The sequence below is a fragment of the Electrona antarctica genome, assembly GCF_951216825.1.
Source record: "Electrona antarctica genome assembly, chromosome: 9".
NCBI classification, from domain to species: Eukaryota; Metazoa; Chordata; class Actinopteri; order Myctophiformes; family Myctophidae; genus Electrona; species Electrona antarctica.
In genome coordinates this window covers 35,611,811-35,632,340 of record NC_136790.1, presented here as the reverse complement: position 1 = coordinate 35,632,340, position 20,530 = coordinate 35,611,811, and the positions used below count along the sequence as shown (strand labels likewise).

The window sequence follows — 20,530 nt, the reverse complement described above, 5'->3', positions numbered from 1 at the left end:
CTATTGTTCTAGGGTGAAACAGGGGTGACGGGAGCAGGAGGGTCAAGGGGGGACAAAGGTGAAAGGGTGAGTTGAATACTTATAGTTGACAAATCTGTGGTTACATACTGTACATACGTACAAAGAGAGAATGTTCCGCTGAGTGCTGCGTTATGAACTTGTCTGCGTCACCTTGTCACTGACGCACTTATTATTTCAAGTATGTTTGGCATGAGAAACTGAACAATATTTGTATTTTATTAAATGTGGACTCAAATAAAGTAATTAAAATGTGTGTGTGTGTGTATTCCAGGGTGACCCAGGCCCTGGAGTATCAGGAGGCGGTCTTCCAGGGAGGAAGGGAGAGCCAGGGATCGCAGGAATACCGGTAAGTGAGTGACATGTGCACACTAGGGCTGTTTAAGTTGCCACTTAATTGCCACTTAATGGCCGGGAAACTGCTTAGCAATAATGCCACAGGCTTTTGGAAAGATATTAAAACTATGAATGGGTCTAAAGCAGTACTGCCTTGCAACATGGAAAGTGTGTCTAGTGCAACTCCCTCTACGCTGGGGGCGCTGTTTATACCATCCCTCTACACTGGGGGTGCTGTTTATACCATCCCTCCCCACTGGGGACGCTGTTTATACCAGTCAGTCTGTCATACCATCCCTCCCCACTGGGGACGCTGTTTATACCAGTCAGTCTGTCATACCATCCCTCCCCACTGGGGACGCTGTTTATACCAGTCTCTCTGTCATACCATCCCTCCCCACTGGGGGGCACTGTTTATACCAGTCAGTCTGTCATACCATCCCTCCCCACTGGGGGCACTGTTTATACCAGTCAGTCTGTAATACCATCCCTCCCCACTGGGGGCGCTGTTTATACCAGTCTCTCTGTCATACCATCCCTCCCCACTGGGGGCACTGTTTATACCAGTCTCTCTGTCATACCATCCCTCCCCACTGGGGGCGCTGTTTATACCAGTCAGTCTGTCATACCATCCCTCCCCACTGGGGGTGCTGTTTATACCATCCCTCTACACTGGGATTATCGATTATTAATTTTCATAATCGATTTCGGGTCCCGTTAACGATAATCGATTTGTCGACAAATCGGACCCATCCCTACAAGCTATAAGGCAACTAGCTGATGGTGTACTGCCAGACTCCTTGCTTACATTGGTTCTAGTGCCTGTCATTAGACAAGGCTGGCAAGGTATGGACAGTTATAGACCCATCGCCCTAGCCAGCGTACTGTCTAAAGTGCTAGAAAGGTTACTACTAGACAGGCTAAGTAATTTTATATACAACACAGACAATCAATTTGGCTTTAAAGCTAAACACGGTACAGACTTGTGTATATATGCATTAAAAGAAGCAGTAGACTCATACAGAAGTCACGGCTCTACCATGCTGATTTTATCGATGCGTCCTGTGCTTTTGATAGAATTACCACAAGCTCTTTGTCAAACTCAAGCAGAGGGGTGTGCCTGGATGCATCATATGTATCCTGGCATACTGGTATGTCAAACAGAGTACCAGTATTCAGGTGAAATGGGGGAACAGCCTATCCTCCCCCTTTAGTGTAGGCAAGGGGGTACGGCAGGGGGGCTGCTGTCCCCCGCCCTCTTCAATTTGTTTATGGATGACCTATCTAGGCTGCTGGGAGGGCGTAGGACTGGCTGCATGATAGGTAATACTTTGACTAACAATTTTATGTACGCTGATGATTTGGCCATTGTATTAGTAGTACAGGGTTCCAACAGCTACTTAACATAATGCTCAGCATATGGGGTGAAGTTTGATGTCATATACAATGCAAAAATGAGTGTGATTTTGATCTGCAGGACCCAAGAGGACCAGAAACTAAATTTTCCGGTGTTCCACTTGTCAGGTCTTTCCCTCACTGTGTGCAGCAGTTGTAAATTATATTTGGGGCACATCATGCATGATAAGATGGAAGATGATGCTGACATGTACAGACAGCGCAGAATGTTGTATGCACAAGCTAACATGTTAGTCAGGAAATTCCACTATTGCTCTGAAATGTCAAAGTGAATTTATTTAGAGCCTACTGCACCCCACTGTATACAGCCCTCTTATGGGTGAATTATAAAAAAGAAAGCAATGATGCTCCCAGGATTCTCCTGAAGAAGCCTAGGGGTGGCAGTGCTATTCTGTGACTCTGGTCTAACCACCTTCCAGGCTCTTTTGAGAAACCTCATGTTTAGTTTTAAAGGCAGACTTGATGGGTCTCATAATGAAGTCATTAATGTGTTGACCAATCCGAGGTATAGCACAGTAAGATACTGATCTTGTGGAAGCACTGGTATGCGTGCCTCCTATAGTCTTTTTATTAGGGCTTTTTTAGATTTGTATGTACTCTTGTATCTTTTAAGTTTTTGGTAGTTTGAAAATGTATGAAAATGTTTCAACATGGAAACAATTATGACGATTATGCAAAAATAATTGTTATTATCTCAAAGAAGTATAATAAATAGCAGATATACAAGCTTATAGCACATCAGTTTGTGCCACACTATGAGCTTGTAGATCTGCAATTTTTTTAATCTTGAAGATTAGTGGAAATCTTTGAATACATACATTTTAAATAAAGCAAACATTTTTAACTCAAATCTTTGCTTCTGGAGGTCCCTGACCTGACAAAATATTTTGAGATGGGGGCCTGTAGCCAAATACATATCATTTTGGCGATCCTTGACATGAATACGTTTAAGAACCACGGCAATAGATCATACCACCAACATAGGCTACTGTTCCTATTGAACCATTAGCCAGTTGAGCTGTCTTTGTGTCTGGAGCTCCATGCCATCCGTGCTCCAATAATGAGTGATTTGAAGGTGGTAGCATGTACTGCATGCAGTGCTGCGCCAACATCAATGTAAATCAATGGTTTCTGTGTCAGGATAAAGACAGACCTTTTTGGAACGTTATCAATGCAATTACTGATACAACACGTCCATGGGGTCTGTGTCTGAGGACTCTGTGACTCCACAGGCGTGCCGAGACATCGCCCCCGCTTCACATGATCAAAGCAGTCTTGTACCATAGGACTCGATTGACTCAGACTAGATTGGAACCTCTCTTTCATGGCTCTTGTTTCAGTCTCTGCCTGTGTGGGCAATGGAGTAGCTCAACAGAGATGTAATCTAATTTGCAGAGCAGTGGACAGAGTTATGTCAGGAAAGTACGTCCCAACGGAGATTTATTTTCTATTTTTTCTATTTAGCGCACCCTTTCTATAGTTTATTAAGGTTTTTCCATTGATTTATTGATTGATTGATTACATGTCATTCTTTATTTCAGAGGTCCATGTCACATATCAAATGACAATCACAACGGATTGATTTAATGATTTATTGACAAAAATGCATATAACCATTTTGTACATATCTGTTAAAAGATAAAAAACACATAAAAGCTTGAGAACTTATTTTCATGAGTGCAAATGTGTGTAAACTGAGAGCCATGTTTCTTACATACAGAACAATAAAATAAATAATAAATACATTAATTTCAACATACTAGACAAGTAATAACAACGAACAACATGCGGGTACAGTAAATAGAACCTGTTACAACTAAACTAGTTGATGTTTAAGTCCAGCTGCTATTCAGCCAGCTCCATTTGTTTAAAAAGCATATGTTGTTTTTGAGACTTGATGTTTAGTTGGTATGCTAATTACTTTGCAGTGCTTAATTGATTTCTTTGCACTCTATTTACATGATCACTGTAATTTGTGATAGCAATAGGCATTTGCCTAATTGCTATTTAAATTTTTAACTAGCTTCCAGCTTTTGGGGGGAATCTGCGGGAATTAGCTAGTGTCATAAATCCTACTCTTGAGTAGTAATCTGGCATCTGTTTAAATAACATGCTATCTAAATGACGTTCTTAACATTGTGGTAAAACAAACTACAGTGTACCGTATGTCTGCATGGTAGCCATATCTTCGGTCAACCGATCCGCATCAATCCTGGCAGAAGGTGTCAAGAAGGGGTACAAGGAGAGTGAAGTGCTAGGACTCTGAAGAGATGAGTCTTCAGGTGGAAATTGGGAGTGAGTCTACAGTTCTAACTGCAATAGGGATTTTGTTTCACAGTTTGGGAGAGAAGAGTCTGGTAAGTGTTGAGCGTTGTCCCGGTTGTTTTTAGGGAAGGCTCAGACAGTTTTCCTGTGTAAACTGATCTGAGTGAGCGGGAGGGATTGTATGATTGGATCAGGCTTTGAAAGTATTGGGGATGGCGTGCCTTTGGTTGCCTTGTAGACAACCTGTACAACATCAGTGTTTTGTAGATTACTCAGTGCGGGCTAGCAAGAGGGAGCCAATAGAGTGAGTGGAAAAGGGGGGAGACAAGAAAATGTTGTCTGGTTGAAGACCAGGCGTGCTTTTCTTAGTATTGATGTAGTATCCTACACTTCTTCGTACAATAAATAAATAAATAAATATAATATAATATATATAGTAATATATATATAAAATAGTAATGCCATGGTTAATGTGGGTAACATCAGAATCGTGTGATAATATCAAACAGAGCAGACGGTCTACACACATTACCCGAAAGGAAATGCATGAACTCAATTTGGAATCAAGGACATACAGTAAAAATGAATGACCCAGGGGTGTTATCAAAAGCAGAGGCATGGGTTTTGTTAGTCTGGTCGGGGTTGTCTTTGCCTGCCAGACCTGCCCTGGATAGTTGTAGTTGAATGAAACCCTAATATATGTTGACAATGTAATGTTTCTAATTGTACCGCACAGCCCGCAGCAATCCTGTGCATAATCAAAGTTGCATGTTGAAACCTGTTTGTTTGCAATGTGGTTCGTTAGAACATTGTGTGTGAGTGGTGGTCTCAAAGATTCTTTGCGTTTTAATTGAACCAGTGTTTCGCTAGGCAAGCTGGCTTTTCTAATTCATAAAAGACTTATTTATAGAGGGTATGTGCGTGACATCATCATCATACCCGGAAGTTATGCGGGAACGCCTACTGAGTGGCAAAAACTACTTTCTGGCCTTCACAGCCCCTACATCCAAACAGATCATGTCCTATCTGATTGTATTAAACAACGTTAAACGACCTTAAACTCACTTTGCCACTCACTTTGCCACTCCATTTGCCATTCACTTTATGCATGCGCATACCCTCTATAGAAAGCGAAAGAGATCAACCTGCCCTGATGAAGACCAGTTGGTCGAAACATCTTGGCTTTTTAAACTTTTTTGTAAATTAATAAAGTACCCTAATTTTATGCCCTCTCCTCTTTTTCCCCATATTTTATAGTCACATGTTCTCAATATCATTATTTAGCATTGCGTGGAAACGAGAGTATGTGATAATCTCTCAATTATCTATAATTACAGTCATATTTTCTCCACCTTACATGTGCTTCTTATGTTGTTTTTTGAAGTCTTAAATGTGGGCAAACTGAAGTCAAAATGTGCATTGCGTGGAAACGAGAGTATGTGACAATCTTTCAATCTATAATTACAATAATATTTTCTCCACCTCGCTGTTGTTTATTTAAGTCTTAAATGTGAGCAAACTGAAGTCAAAATGTGGCTTGATGTTTAAAGCATTGGCATTCTTTCAAGTTTATTTTGCAACAGGCAACTTTTTGTACAAACGGGGAATGACGGAATGACCAATATGGACATCAAACTAGCGAACATATCGTGGTGGCCACTGGCGAGCATCCATCCAGCCAGCCTTACTTGCACTTTCGTGCATGAATAAATACCATTGTTTCACAGTGGCCTCAGAGCGGTTTCCATCATATGAAAGATACATGATATGAAGTAAATGAGCCTATTGACCCGTTTCTGTGTTCTGTGCCCAGGGTACCCTGGGACGTCCAGGGAGTGATGCGGCCAAAGGCTTTCCTGGAGCAGCAGGAACACCAGGACTGGATGGCCGTCCAGGAATACCCGGAACGCCAGGCCTCTCCACCAAGGTTTGCTTCTCCTGCTTCTGTTCCTCAGTGTTGAGCACTTAAACCCCATATAGATTGTGACCAGAGTCCCCCTGGCCTAGGGGTCCAGGCCTGGAATTTCATCATTTTAGGGGCAAAGTCACATGGCCTTTGGTCATGTCAATTATTCAAGGGCTCAAAGGCCAAATGCCAGGGCAGCAAGACCATCAAAGAAATGTAGTCTACAGAAATTAAGGATTAGAGAGTATTTTATTTTTAATACATAGTTTAACTATTAGTGATTTATTTTTATTTTTATGAAAAAGTTGATTATTCATGCAGTATAATTTTGGGGTATTCATAAATTCCAAATATGTTTTTATAAAAAACTCCTGAGTCAAAAAGGTGTATACACCCTGGACTAATCAGAGTAACTGGAGTCATTGGGGATGCGGAAGGAGAGTTAAGAATTAAGAGGAATTCAGAATATCAGTGAAAGACACTTGTGTCTACAAACCATTTTGACAGAAAAGAGGCAGAGGAGAAAACTGTTAAATCAGCCGGTGCACTGGGGCAGTGCAGAGTCTGCAGACAGGGAATCGAGGCCACTGTGGCTTCAGGGCACATCAGTTTGAAAGGGCATGAGGCCAAACTCATGGCATGGCAGCCATGGCCTTCATGAAATTCCTGCCCTGCAGGGGTCTATACACTTTGTCACGTTGTGACGCATTTTGAGCTTGTAGATCAGCCTTTTTGCCAAATGTTTGCATGCCCAGATGTTAGGGTTAAAGTGGCTGCTAGGAATGCACACTGAATTTATACATGTAAAATGCATGTTCACATTCTACATGACTGCTATCTAAAACATCTTCAGGCTGATGCGTCACCATACAAATACCACCCAAACCACAAAAATGAGGCATGTATTGTCCTCTTTCAATCCCATTATAGGAGCACTTTGTATCAATGCGTATCCGGCATTTGACTGACACTATACGTTTCTTATGTTTTTAGATGCGTTCGCTCTTTATTCTAACCAGAAGTCTGCTATGATTTGTTCAGAATTATACTTATAGCTGGTGTGATAAGAGAACTTAAGGTTATGAAATGTATAAACTCCTTTTTATTTTATTTTGTTTTTAATTTAATTTAATTTTTTAACATAAAATAGATTTAAAGTTTTGTTGTTGTTTTCCATTTCTCACAGCAGCCCTCACATCTTCTGAACAGCTTCCATTAATTTTATTGGCCAGATGGTGGTAGTATTGAGTCACTGCATTTTTCAGAGGCAATTAAAGCCATGCTGTGTTTTCTTCATTGAAATGTGGTACTTTGGGTGATGTAAAAATGCTGTGCTGGTTGAGGTAAAAAAAGAAAAAATAATAACTTTTTAAGAAGGTCTGTAGTCTCTTTGGGATAGCTGTAAGGTCTAATTTGAACTTTTAAAGGGAATATTCAGGCTTTCAGTCTGTAATAAGCTTGGGGACTACCGATGGAAAGTAGCTTTTGCTAAATCCAGCATATTTACACTTGCTCATGTGTATGCATTACACTCGTCTAGTGTTCACTGTCCTGACCAAATAAATAAATAAGGTAAAGTAGAGTGTTTCTGATCCAGCAGCTGTTTCAACACTTTGTTTGAGATATTAAACACAGTTTTCAACTTTGCTAGTGTTGTGTTCATCCAAGAGCCTAAAACAGTTTCTCTGAAAACTCTCATGCAGAAGAATGAATTATTATTATTATAATTTTTTTTTTTTTGTGGCTTTTGCCTTTATTTTATATTTTCATGGAGGGACAGACAGTAGGCTGACAGGAAATGGGGAGAGAGATGGGGGGAAAGACATGCAGTAAAGGCCGTCAGGATCGGGAGTCGAACCCGCGGCACACTGCCAGAATGGATTACCAGCCAAGGTGCCTGAACCACTGAGCCATGGCCCAGGCCTTATTATTATTATTATTAAGGTCAAGGACTTTGGGGCGGGCCCATCTAGAGTTTGAATGGACAGGTATCAGTCAAAAGGGAGACATCTAAGAGGAAGGACGGGTGAGGAGGATCAACATATGGAATGTCAGAACAGGTTAGCTCCATATATGTAGATCTAAGGGTTTGATGAAGTCAGATCAACATGGTCTCCGTGAGGTGCGATGTAGAGTTGCTGGCCGGCTCCATATATGCAGATCGTGATGATCCAGTCTTCTCCTTGTATGGCTATCCAGGGTTTGATGAGGTCAGTGTCGTGATCTTCATATATGGAGATGGCCATATATGGAGTGTGTCACGAGGTGTGATTGATGGACGGACTTACTGACATGAAATGCAGGTTTTCATAGTAAACTGCGAACTACAGTCGCAATTATCATTTTTACTAGAGCCGGGTCCAAAGTTAACCTATGGCACAATGGGGTAGATGTCACTTGATTGAAAGTAGTACAGTATATGGGCTGTTGCTATAGGGTAATCTTCTGGACTGTGTATGTTGATGATGTTGCCTGGGATACGGTCGGTGTACTTTTCATGAGTCCTAGAGCTCCGATGACTACTGGTCTCCAGGTCTTTGTATTTGGACAGCTTATCTTTTTTGAGTGGTGCAACCACTCCAAGGAACAGCAATGTCCGTGTTAACCTATGTGACATGTGTTAACCTATGTGTTAACCTACTGTATGAGTGTGACTATGAGTACCAGTAGGGGCAAAAGTGGCGCTGTTGTGCCAGAAACAGAGAGAGAGAGATAGTGCTACACTAGGTGGGTTTCCATCAAAACATTTCGAAAATAGGAAGCGAATAAGTAAGTAATTCGAAAAAAGAAAAGCGTATTTGTCTTGTTTCCATCCACTGACAAGATGCGCTTCTTTGGAGATATTAAATAACTTAGGCCTAGATGGCGCTATTTTGCCAGTCAAGTGAGACGCGCAGAGAGGCGCATATTATCTGACATTTATTTTACCGTTTGATGTCTGAAATCTGATAGCATCTGCATCACACACTACAGGATAATCTTACACGATTATTTGATCATGTCACACACACACACACACACACACACACACACACACACACACACACACACACACACACACACACACACACACTTCTCTGATTTGTTCTTCACCACGGTGCATTTGACGTTCTTTTAGGGCCGCTATTCAAATTGGTCTGCATGAAGTCCGCTGTCCAGATTGGCCACTGGGACAGGCTGTCTTTCAAACAGGCTGTCTGTTAAATAAATAGGCTTGTGTTTTTGTCTAGACAGGGGCTGGTATAGTTTCGTTTTCAAAGTACAGGGACGATCGGGACCCCTGCCCTGCGACTTGACAGTAGGCCTACATTTCCATTTTGACTAGTCTCCTCTCGTCCGTTTCGTTCCGAGCTGTTTAGGAGAAATATCACCGATCTAACTTCATGATCAACGGCGAACGCCCTCACCGGGGAGAGCAAAAGAGCCTCAGCCTGCAGACAGAGGCTTCGAGACTCGAGTGTGTAAATGTAATAATTTATGTATCCACATCCCACCCACCCTCCCGTTCGATCACTCCACAAGTCCACTATACTCACCATCGCGTGTGATTTTTTCTTTTCCAACTGTTAAAAGCGAGTTCAATGCTTTCTAATTAGAAATATTTTCCGCAAGTGTTTCCATAACCCATTTGCGCATTTCACTTTTTCGATATAGCCCCAAAATCCGCCACCTTCTAGCGAAAAAGTGTTTTTGCGAAAGAATCAGACTTATGCGCATTTTGAGGTGTTTCCATCCAGGAGATTTTGCGAAAGAACCTTAATGCGCAAAAAAAAGGCTTTATGGAAACGCACCTACTGTTGCCTGCTAATGAGAGAGAGAGAGAGAGAGAGAGAGAGGAGGGGGGAGGGGGGGGGGGGGGGGGGGGGGGTTGCACCACTCAGTTCACACGGGTGTGATTTTTTTAAATGACTTGATTGGCCCAGATTTCCGATCACGAGATCGGTTCAGGACAACCGTAGCGTAATTATTATATTAGTAGTAGTAGTAGTTTTTCAGAGATTTTCATTCCAATTATCCTACATCAACAAGGCTAATGGAAAGCAAAAGTGAGCAGCAATTACTGCTTGCTGTGACTTGACATTTAAAATGTCAGTGCTTTTGTATAGCTTTAAAGGACTCTTAGCCATTCATTTTTCAGCTCTTCTGCAGATAAAGTTGAGAAGCACTCTATCATTTCCATCACTCTCCTTGATCGTTCTGTTCAGTCCGTTTCCCTGACAACCGCTATCTCCAGTTGTTAGCTGATGATAGTGAGAAGGCCTTCATGTCCTGACATTTCGAGCAATTTGAGGCAACATGTACTTTATGTCTGCCTATGTGTTGAATGTACACGTGTGTCATAACGTCGGGTGGAAAGCATGTATGTCCAAAAACCTTTCCAGGAAATGGGGGAAAAAATAACCTGTGTTCATATTAAGATCTTACTGTTTCAGATCCAAAATGGGCTAGCCCCCTCGTATTTAGAGCCTTACACCCCAGTCAGAGCCCTACGGTAGTTGTTTCCAAACTTTTTAGCCCGTGACCCAAAAGAGAACTTTTTGCCCGGGACCCAACCTTGCGAAAATAGCAGATCTACAAGCTCACATGGAATCACTCATTATGGATTTTTCTTTGATTTCTTCATGAAATAACTGAAAAAAATATTGAATTTTGTTTTCAATTAATGAAAATGTTTGCTTTTTTGGGAATGTTTTTTTTTAAATGTTTTGATATAATACTAATTATTAATACTAATAAAAACCAAATGTAGGAAACAAAAAATAAAGGGACCCACAAAAATGTGTCTGCGACCCACAAATGGGTCCAGAGTACGGGTCCTCTCGGGTACAGATTACCTGCCATAGTTTTTGGGGTGAAGTTAACCTTTTGTTCAGAGCCTATAAGTGACTGGTACGTGGGGTAGTGGGACAATGTTTGAATGACGAAGATATGTCTGGAGGACTCAACAGTATGTTGGCTAAGCATTTTTCAGTCTCAAGTGACTAGACAGGTGTTGTTCCCTTCAGCATTACATTCACAATAACATTACTTATGTCATTTCTTCTTGTTTAAATATATTTCTTTTTTACTAAACTGTCCCTCTCTCTGTCTTTTTCTCTCCCTTCTTTCCTGCAGGGCGACAAGGGCAGCCCAGGCGAGAGGGTGAGTCAGGGCCTCGGGAGCTTGTCCTGCTCTCACGAGTCACGACACATACTTTATGTCCCGAGGAGCAGAGTGAGCATAATGATTCTCACCCAGCCTCTTATCTCTCCGTGCTGACAGGGACCTCCAGGAGTCGGCAGCGGGGTGGCTGTGAAGGGCGAGAAGGGAGACTCTGTAAGCTTTTGACAATCACTGACATGCTGACATGTATGTATTGCTGATGGTGATGTGTGTGTGTGTGTGTGTGTGTGTGTGTGTGTGTGTGTGTGTGTGTGTGTGTGTGTGTGTGTGTGTGTGTGTGTGTGTGTGTGTGTGTGTGTGTGTGTGTGTGTGTGTACGTGTGCGTGTATGCACATTTTGTGATGGCATGCTTTGCATTGAGTCAAGTCAAGTGCTTCCCTATTATCAGAGTGCTGCAGGAGCGGCAGGAGCTCAAGGTCCCAGGGGGCTCTCAGGACTGCAGGGCATCAAAGGAGACAAGGTAGGTAGATGCAGGTTTTTTTTAATGTGTGGCATTCTTGGGTATGAATCATCCGTGTGTCAACTTTTATTGTAAGGGACAGATGGGTGGGCGGTACGGATGCAGGGGGTATGGTGAGGCGGCTAGGAATGAGGGAGGAAGAGGTGCTGGTCCGGGATGGGCGATATGACATTTCTGGCCGATATCGATATCAGATATAATTAATTGATGATAACCGATCGATAGGATATGATCTCATTCTGTATTAAATAATAATAATAATCGTAATTTTGTCCATTCTGAAAAGAGCATATAAACACAGAATTCTTTATTCCAAAACTAGGGATGCACCGCTATTGAAATGTTGGCCCATATCCCAACATAAACAGCTTGAATGTAGTATCTTTATTTAAAAATGTTCCAACTTGTTGGCCCTTTTGAAAGCCTCCTCAGGAAAAACTGAGAGAATCTGTAGCCTTCATCATCACAAAAGTACGGAGCCCCGGAGTGGCCATTGAGAGAGAAAAAAAAAGAAATGCTAAATTGAGCACGCAAGTTACTAGCTCGAGATCTCGAGTGACTAACTTAAGCTCTCGAGTTACTAACTCGAGATCTCGAGTTAGTACAAAAGGATTTTTCAGGCTTTTTTTTGTAAATTGGCTAAAACCGATTTATTATTTTTACGTTGGTTCGATACCGATAAGTGGCGTATCCAGGAATTACGTTTTGGCCAGGCAAGATATGTTAATTTTCGTCTCCCCGCGCACAATCGTAGCACTAAAGGTTTTCAAAGAGATATACTTGCCCGACGAGTAGGATACAAAGGCTGAAAGGCATGCATTTACATTCCAATGGGTGATTGAGGGTCGCGCTCTACCGCAACGGCCAATAAGCTGTCCATTTTAATAGTTCTCAGGTCTTGTTTTTGTCCTATTTTTTCTCATTGTATGGATTTTGGCCAGGCCAGAAATGGATTTGGACAGGCGGACGCCTGCCCTCGCCTTATTGTAGATACGCCTCTGATACCAATATTGCATTTTAAGACCAACATCTTCCGATATCGATATGATGACCGATTGCCCATCCGTAAAAAGGTGTGTGTGTGTGTGTGTGTGTGTGTGTGTGTGTGTGTGTGTGTGTGTGTGTGTGTGTGTGTGTGTGTGTGTGTGTGTGTGTGTGTGTGTGTGTGTGTGTGTGTGTTTATGGCTGTTTTTCAGGGGGGGAGCGGCGAAGGGTTAGCCGGACCCCCAGGGAGCGCTGGAGGACCTGGGGACAGGGTAATTATACACTCTTTTCCTTTTTGTATTCTACAGAATTATTTTCAGTTTAATATCTTGATTATGCATGGTGCACATACTGTAGTGTACACACTTTAAAAGTCCCAATATGCTTGTGTCTTGTAGGGCCTTCGAGGGCCTTCTGGATTAATTGGAAGCAAGGTAAAAGACTGAACCCAAACTGGGAAAAGTATCTGTGTCATTTTAGAATTTTGCGTTTGCTATCCAAAAATAGCAGATATACAAGCACGCAGCACGGCACAAAGTGACACGCTGCGAGCTTGTACATCTGCTATTATTATTTTTTACATTTTTGTGAAGTCTTGAAAGTGCGAGAACTGCCGATTTAGAAGACATTTTGTGGAAACGGCCTCAGGTCGATGACATCTTTGACAGTCGATGACCTGTCACTCTCTGCATCCTGCAGGGTGATCGAGGGCAGCCAGGCGAGGCTGGATCACAGGGAGACAGGGTGAGTTATATTGACCGGGTTTACCACAGCCAGACCAACCGCGTGTGTGTGCAACGTTATTTGTCCATCTGTGTACCTGTGTCTAACAGACCAAAACACTTGTCTGCATCTTTGTAGGGGGAGAGGGGACCTGCGGGGGAAACCGGGGAGAGAGTGAGTACAAAATGTCCCTGACTTTATGATTGTCTCGAGTTTGATCGCCCTCCCAACATACTTTTCAAACTTTGAAATTGTTCTGATATATTATATCGTGGCCATGTCTCTCAGGGGGACTCAGGGAAGCCAGGCCTCGCCGGGACATCTGGGCTGAGGGTGAGTGACAAAATGACAGACTGGCCTGTCTGTAGCTGCTTGCAGGAATCATATGGATCCAGGGGTGGAAAACGTTTACTTAAGTAAAAGTATCAATACTGAAATTTAGAAATTGCAGTATTGATCTGAAAGTAAAAGTAAAAATCTGAAATTCAAAATTTACTGAGTAAAAGAACCAAAGTATTGGTATCACAATGTACTTGAAGTACCAAAGTAGAAAGTACTCATTATGCATCACACGTTTTCAAATTATAAAAATATTTTTGAAAATACGCTTTCATTTGTCGTCTTATTTTCAATATAGATGACATGGTCAATCTATGTTTTGTATTAATAATCAAAATCTTCAAAGTAACTAGTTACTAAGTAAGTTTTCAAATAAATGTAGTGGATATTTAGATCTGACATGTAGTGGAGTAGAAGTAAAAGTATTGGAAATTGGAAATATTTTTGTATTGTTTAAACATTAAGTTGCGCGGTCTATTATAGATGCATAGCTTATTCCCACTTTCATTTGTCGCCAGGGTTTGTCGGGGCCCAGTGGACCACCAGGGGAAAAGGTGAGACAGATTCAATCAGACTGTAATCATTGGACAAGCAGCGGGTCTATAACAACATGCCTCAGTCACATAATTTGGCGTGCCATGCTGAATGCCTAAACGCAGATGAATGCACACCAAACCGTTCCGTCTGTTTCCAGGGAAACGACGGAGCAAAAGGAGAGCCTGGCAGAAGTGTGAGTTCTCACACTTTATCATCTTTGGAGATCTATAATGATATCAACCTGTCGTCCCATTGCATTTATTATGACTCTATTCCCTCCACGGTAATCTCGCTTCTGTGATGAATATGATGATGATATATTATTTGACGCAATCCAGGGGCCGGGTCTTGGTGGGAAGAAAGGGGAACAGGTAGGTCACCCATTTTTCTCTTCAAACAAATGTACCATAGTATGTTCATTTAACAGTGGTATTTGTAGAGTGCGCTTCACCTCCACACCCTGCTTTGGTGTTTACTAGTCTTTCTCCTTCTCTCATTCCACAGGGAGAGCCGGGCCTGCCGGGTGCTGATGGACTTCCAGGAGAAAAGGGTGGACCAGCCCAGAAAGGAGAAAGAGTGAGTCGTTACCCGCAGAGATACAGTATGATGCTCTACAGAATGTGATCTCTGTGTTAAATACAATCCAATTTATTTATATAGCACATTTCATAAACACAAGGTTTCCAAAAGAAAATACATAAAAACAGTCAGGACAAGGAATATCAAAAAATAATGCAAAATAGATACAATGGATAGTTGTCTTTTCTTTTCAACATACAACACAGACAAAGTCCTCAGTGCTAATGTGTATTTTCCTAGTTGTTTCCTAGTTGTTCCCTAATGGTGATGTTATTATATTATATATTGTGTTACTTCTTTAAGTGTTTTCCGTTTCAGTTAGTGTCTAGTCATGTACTGGAATCACTGCTCTATACAGTGGTAAAATAAAATCATATTTTAAACGTGATATATTTAGGATGCCCCAGACTTAGAACATGCATCAGACAAGGACATCTTGCGAGCAGGATCTGCACGCTCTTTAGCATTGAATTTTGTTTCAACCCGAAAACGGGACATTTCGGGATGTATGCTCTTCATCAGACCTCCACAAACACCATCTGTGGTGTCAAACAGTGCTCAGCAAAGTTATTGCACTGATGATAGTAATGGACTGAAATGTTCACTGCTTTTTATTAATGTCTTTGCACTTGAGCACGGACGACACCACAGTCACAGACATTTTCAATTAAAGGCAGCATTTGTGCATTGATCTCAGCTAGGACCGTTTTTTTAGGCTTCCTATAGCCTAGGGCCATTGGCATGTAGCTGATCCATAGTAGCATATGATTCACATCATTTTAATACTCATCAAACCATTCAGTGACCTCTCCTGCCCTGTGGAAAGGAGCATTGTCATGCTGGAGTATCACCTTTTCTCCCACATATATCTGTAGTGCAGTGCCTGATGTCACTATAGTCACCGTTTCTATTGAAACACTATCCTGTTGAGTAGTGTTTGTGACCGAAGCTCCTGCCATCTGTGCCCCAATAACAAACCCTTTATAGTAACTCACAGTACATATTTGTCTCTTGCCATCTTGATCCAAAATTGAGGTCAACTGGGCCTGCTCAGCATTAGTATATCTGCCAGGCAGAGACAAAGCCCTGGAGAACCAAACGGTAAGTTAAGTGTCAAACTGTTTCAAACACTAGTTGGGTCTCCAGGGCTATATCTCTGCTTGGCAGAGATATCCTTCGTTTCTAGGTCGTTACTACAGCTTAGTATGTTGAATTCCAAGGTTGAGGAATATAGTGCAAACACAGAGTTTCTATTTAATGAGCGTATTATCTCAAAATAATAAATAAACACGACTAATGTTTCAATCACTGGCAATCCAAGCCCCCCAGTTGTCATAGAATAATGCATATATACACCATAGATACTGTATGGTGGCAATTTGTGCCAGTCATTGTCTCCACCAGGCCGAAGGCATGGGGAGAGAGTATGTTTTGCACTCCGTCCGTCCGTCCGTGTGTGTGTCCGTCCGTCCGTCCGTCCGTCCTTCCGTCTGTGAACAGCTAATCTCCGGCACCGTTAACCCGGTCGATGCCAAATTTTGCACACACACTCCCTGGATGCCAACGATGAACCTCTGCCCCAAAATTTCCAGAACGGCCTGTTGTAGCGCCACCAGGAGGCGGCTTTGTGCAAAACAAGTTTTTGGACAGTACACCTACAGATTTTGTCCAAACATCACGCAAATTGGTACACAGTCTCTCTAGAGCCATTCAACGAAACGGGTCTTTCAGATTTCTCAGACTCCATCCTGATTGGCTAAGATTGGCTTCCAAAGTTCTGAGAGTGCTCAGTTTCAAACAGTTTCAAAAGGTGTTTTTACCTCTAACTGCACGGATCTGTGGATAACTTGTATGCCAACTCCCTAGAGGCCAAAGAAAAACCTTTGCCTGGAATTTTTCACATCTGCTCTTTATAGCACCACCAGGAGGCCGACATATGTAAAACACATTGTCTAATATTACTCCTTCAGATTTTATCCAAATTTCACGCAAATCGGTACACATGCTCTTCATAGTCATGTGATCAAGACGGGTTTGTTTGATTTCTCATAATCCACCCTCATTGGCTACGATTGGCTTCTAAACTTTTCAGGAGTAGCCCGCTTTGTACAAATCGCCACAACTACTCAACGCCACGTCCAATTGTGGTGAAACTGTTCATGCATATTCCCACTAGGCTTTGGAAGAAATGCCACTTGACAGTTTTCAAATCAGCCTCATGGAGCTACAACAGGCCAAGCCGCGTCACACACACGTTTATATTGCTCCTAAACATTTTGCCAAACATCACACACACACTCCTATCCTCCTGGTGGAGACCTGTGCCCAGAAGGGCACTTTTTCTAGTTTACCTCTGCTTTCGGCATTCCTTCTTTTTGATGATGTAGCCCATGAGATTGTACTGTTTTTAACAGAATTGTCACTGAAAATGACAGCAGAAAATAGGCTCAGACTGAGCCATTTAAAATCCCTTAATACAGGTTTCATGAAGGACATTCAGCCCATCACTCATCTGCAAATACGCAGGACTTTGTGAAAAGTTTTCTGTGTATGTTCTGATGTCAGTCTCATGCTGAGGAGGTGTTTGTTCAGTCTCCTCTTGAAGGAATGCACACAACTTGATGTGATGTCTCTAACAACAGCAGGGGGAACTGGGGAAGGTTGTTCCATGTGTTGCAGCAGACCGAGCACAGTGAATAAAGCTCCTCATTTGCAGTTTCTTATCACTGGGGAGTGACATGGTGTATGCTTGCTGGTAACTCACCTCCAGGTTGTAACACCTGCGACATGAGCTGAGGGTTGCAGTGCTTTCAGGTCTGCTGGACAGTTGAGAGTGTATTCAATTCATAATCATGACATGAAAAATAAAAAATTCAAATCATCACAAAAAAATATAAAAAAGAAGGGGGTTGTAAAATGGTGGGGGTAGTCACTTGACTAATATAAGGGAGGAGTGATCATTTCCTCTCCTTGGCCTGCTGAAAGGTGGATTTTCAGGCCTGTTTTAGGGACGCCAGTCATTTTTGATGCCATAATGCTTTTACGGCATGGTCCTTATCCACACCAATGAACTTCATAAACCTTTTCTGGACGGGCCAAATGCGGCCCGCAGACTGCCCCCCTAGTGGCCCTTGGAATAATTTACCCCCCCCCCCATTTTTTCCCCTTCTTTTTTTAAGAGAGAAAGTTTCAGGTATGATGATGTGTGCCATATATAAAGTGCTAGATTATCATAATGACAGTAATCCTAAATTATATTCTATCATATTCAAGGGCTTTTGGAGAGAAAATAAACAGACTCCTGCAGAGTGTGTGTGTGTGTGTGTGTGTGTGTGTGTGTGTGTGTGTGTGTGTGTGTGTGTGTGTGTGTGTGTGTGTGTGTGTGTGTGTGTGTGTGTGTGTCACTTGTGTGTGCGTGTGTGTGTGTGTTTTCAGCTAGTGCTCGTTGACGCTCGTTCTGTCACATAGGTCTATTCTAAGGTATAGCATATACTTGTATAGACAAGACATATATCACCCTGTGATCATACTGTGCACAAATGTATTCGCCTACATAAATCTTTGTGTTTGAAGTTGAACACAAAATGCATTTGTAGAATCCAAAAAAAAACATGCTTCACACGCACGCTGTGCGGCCCTCCACACACAGTCATTCTAGATTTTAGTGCTCCCAAAGACGAGATCTGGACAAGATGCATTCTTCTTTCTGGGCTCAAAGGTGACCTTCCAGTCCCTTACAAAGGATAATCATAGTAGCGCCCAGAGGGGTGTTCTACAGTATGCACCACAGAGCAAGATGCTAGGCACAGAACCACAACACACACAGATTACTCTTGAGTGAAAATGGAGAAGATTATGGTTTCGGAGTGTTTGAGTCACAACAATGACAGTCAGATTCATTGCAATGCAGTGGTTGCACATTCTCTGGTAGACTACTCAGGACAAGAGTATCCAACACATATCTACATATAACAAAAAAATCACCCCCGTGTGAACTGAGTGGTGTAAGGTCTGTCTGACGTAATGAAATCATGTCTGACGTAATGAAATCACACCCGGGTGTGATTTCATTACCTGGCTTTGTTTGTGCAGAAAAAATGAGCATGGTTGCTATGTTCACCCTGTTCACCCGGGTGTGATTTCATTACGTCATTACAACAGGGTGAACATAGCAACCATGCTCATTTTTTCTGCACAAAAAAGCCAGTTGTAGGAGTGGTTTACACCACTCAAAAACAAGGTTACACACACAGGATTAATTACCATTCTTTTGAATGCATTTCAAAAGACTCAAATGAAAATTATGTTCATAAATCTACTGATATCAGAGTGCTGTCAAAACGGTTGTAGGTGCACGAAGAAATGATGAATGTCATGCTGCATCTCAATAGCACACCACAATCATGCAGCACCAACAGTGTGTATACTGTATAGTTGTTGGACACATTCCTTACCATTGGATCCAAAGGGATTTCAATGGCTGAGGGGTTTGTGGGGTCATGCTTGTGTCAAGCCTTTACAGTTGCGGTTTCAAATTATTGTATTACTGGGGGAGAAAGAGCAAAGAGGCAATAATTCTGTATCCACAAGTGAAAAAAGCAAGTTTTCGTTTAGGACTTAATAAAGATTTAGATTTGGAATCCTGAGATTACCCAAGTGCCTTAGCGAGTGTGCAAATGAGTGGCAATTAAGTGATCAATTATCTTTAGTATGGTCTTTTATCATGCATTTCCCATGATGCTTTGAGACATTAGCAGTACTTCCTGACCCATAGCAAGGAACTTAAATAAGGACGGGAAGTGCTGGACACTCGCACTGGAAGAAACACCTGGACAGCTGGCGAACAAACACTATTTCTGAACGATTTCAACTGTAGTCATTCAGGAACATAAAAGAACATCACAGGTTGTTTTCTGATCGTTATCATTGTGGCTGGCAATCATGGACAGTCTCATGATACTTTGCCACGTTGTGTACTTTAGATACCTCTTCTATAAAATGATACATTGTACACATCGAAAAGCAACAGAACAGAAAACAATATTTTCCTGGAAGAAAGAATCAACCAAATTGTATTCTATTTGCTTAATTTCTGTCTGTCTGTCTGTCTGTCTGTCTGTCTGTCTGTCTGTCTGTCTGTCTGTCTGTCTGTCTGTCTGTCTGTCTGTCTGTCTGTCTCTCTCACACTGCAAGGGTTCACCAGGGTCAGGAACCCCAGGCCAGGTTGGGGCTAAAGGAGAACCAGGAGAACGGGTAATACCAGAGTAATATCAAAAAACTGCTTTTAAATAGAATATATGTACTGTATCATCTTCTCAGATCAAGTGCAGTACTTAGTTTAGACAGTTTTTGGTTTCGACTAGTCATTGGTTAGACCAGTCATTAGTCCTACAACTACAATCTCAAACCCTCACCCTAAACCTAACCTCCCACGGGGCAGCACACCTAAACCTAACCTTAACCCATGTCTAACCAATGACTAGTCTAAACTAAGTATGCACCCCCTTAGTATCGAGTATCAATTACGCTTTCATGTTTTAGAGCCAATATATACTATATTCCTAACAATAGTCTCCATTATTCATGAACTTTTCCTTTGTGCTGCCTGCCAGTGTAAGTCATGCCCTAAAACCATCTAAAATGACACCGTGTAAACATACAAACATGTGCTCCTTCCTCCAGGGGCTTGCTGGCATAAGTGGAAGGCCGGGTGGCAAGGTGAGAGACATGCCTAAAGCTGTTTTTAATCGTTTTCTTTTTATCCCTTCAGTTTTAATAGTCCTTTGGTTGCTGCTCATGTATCA

The 20,530-nt window shown here is 42.0% G+C and overlaps 1 protein-coding gene across 1 annotated transcript in view; it reads left to right on the top strand.

The window, feature by feature from the left end:
* Window positions 1-20,530, top strand: part of col7a1 (collagen, type VII, alpha 1) — a gene marked incomplete at its 5' end in the record, with an annotated part of 133,831 nt that overhangs the window by 39,805 nt on the left and 73,496 nt on the right. The window contains 16 exons of the mRNA XM_079510675.1: window positions 13-66; window positions 293-367; window positions 5,849-5,962; window positions 11,057-11,083; window positions 11,204-11,257; window positions 11,493-11,564; window positions 12,761-12,820; window positions 12,947-12,982; window positions 13,248-13,292; window positions 13,560-13,604; window positions 14,129-14,164; window positions 14,305-14,340; window positions 14,486-14,518; window positions 14,652-14,723; window positions 19,920-19,979; window positions 20,409-20,444. Of these exons, the coding sequence (XP_079366801.1) occupies window positions 13-66; window positions 293-367; window positions 5,849-5,962; window positions 11,057-11,083; window positions 11,204-11,257; window positions 11,493-11,564; window positions 12,761-12,820; window positions 12,947-12,982; window positions 13,248-13,292; window positions 13,560-13,604; window positions 14,129-14,164; window positions 14,305-14,340; window positions 14,486-14,518; window positions 14,652-14,723; window positions 19,920-19,979; window positions 20,409-20,444 (855 nt within the window). The remainder of the gene's footprint in view (window positions 1-12; window positions 67-292; window positions 368-5,848; window positions 5,963-11,056; window positions 11,084-11,203; window positions 11,258-11,492; window positions 11,565-12,760; window positions 12,821-12,946; window positions 12,983-13,247; window positions 13,293-13,559; window positions 13,605-14,128; window positions 14,165-14,304; window positions 14,341-14,485; window positions 14,519-14,651; window positions 14,724-19,919; window positions 19,980-20,408; window positions 20,445-20,530) is intronic.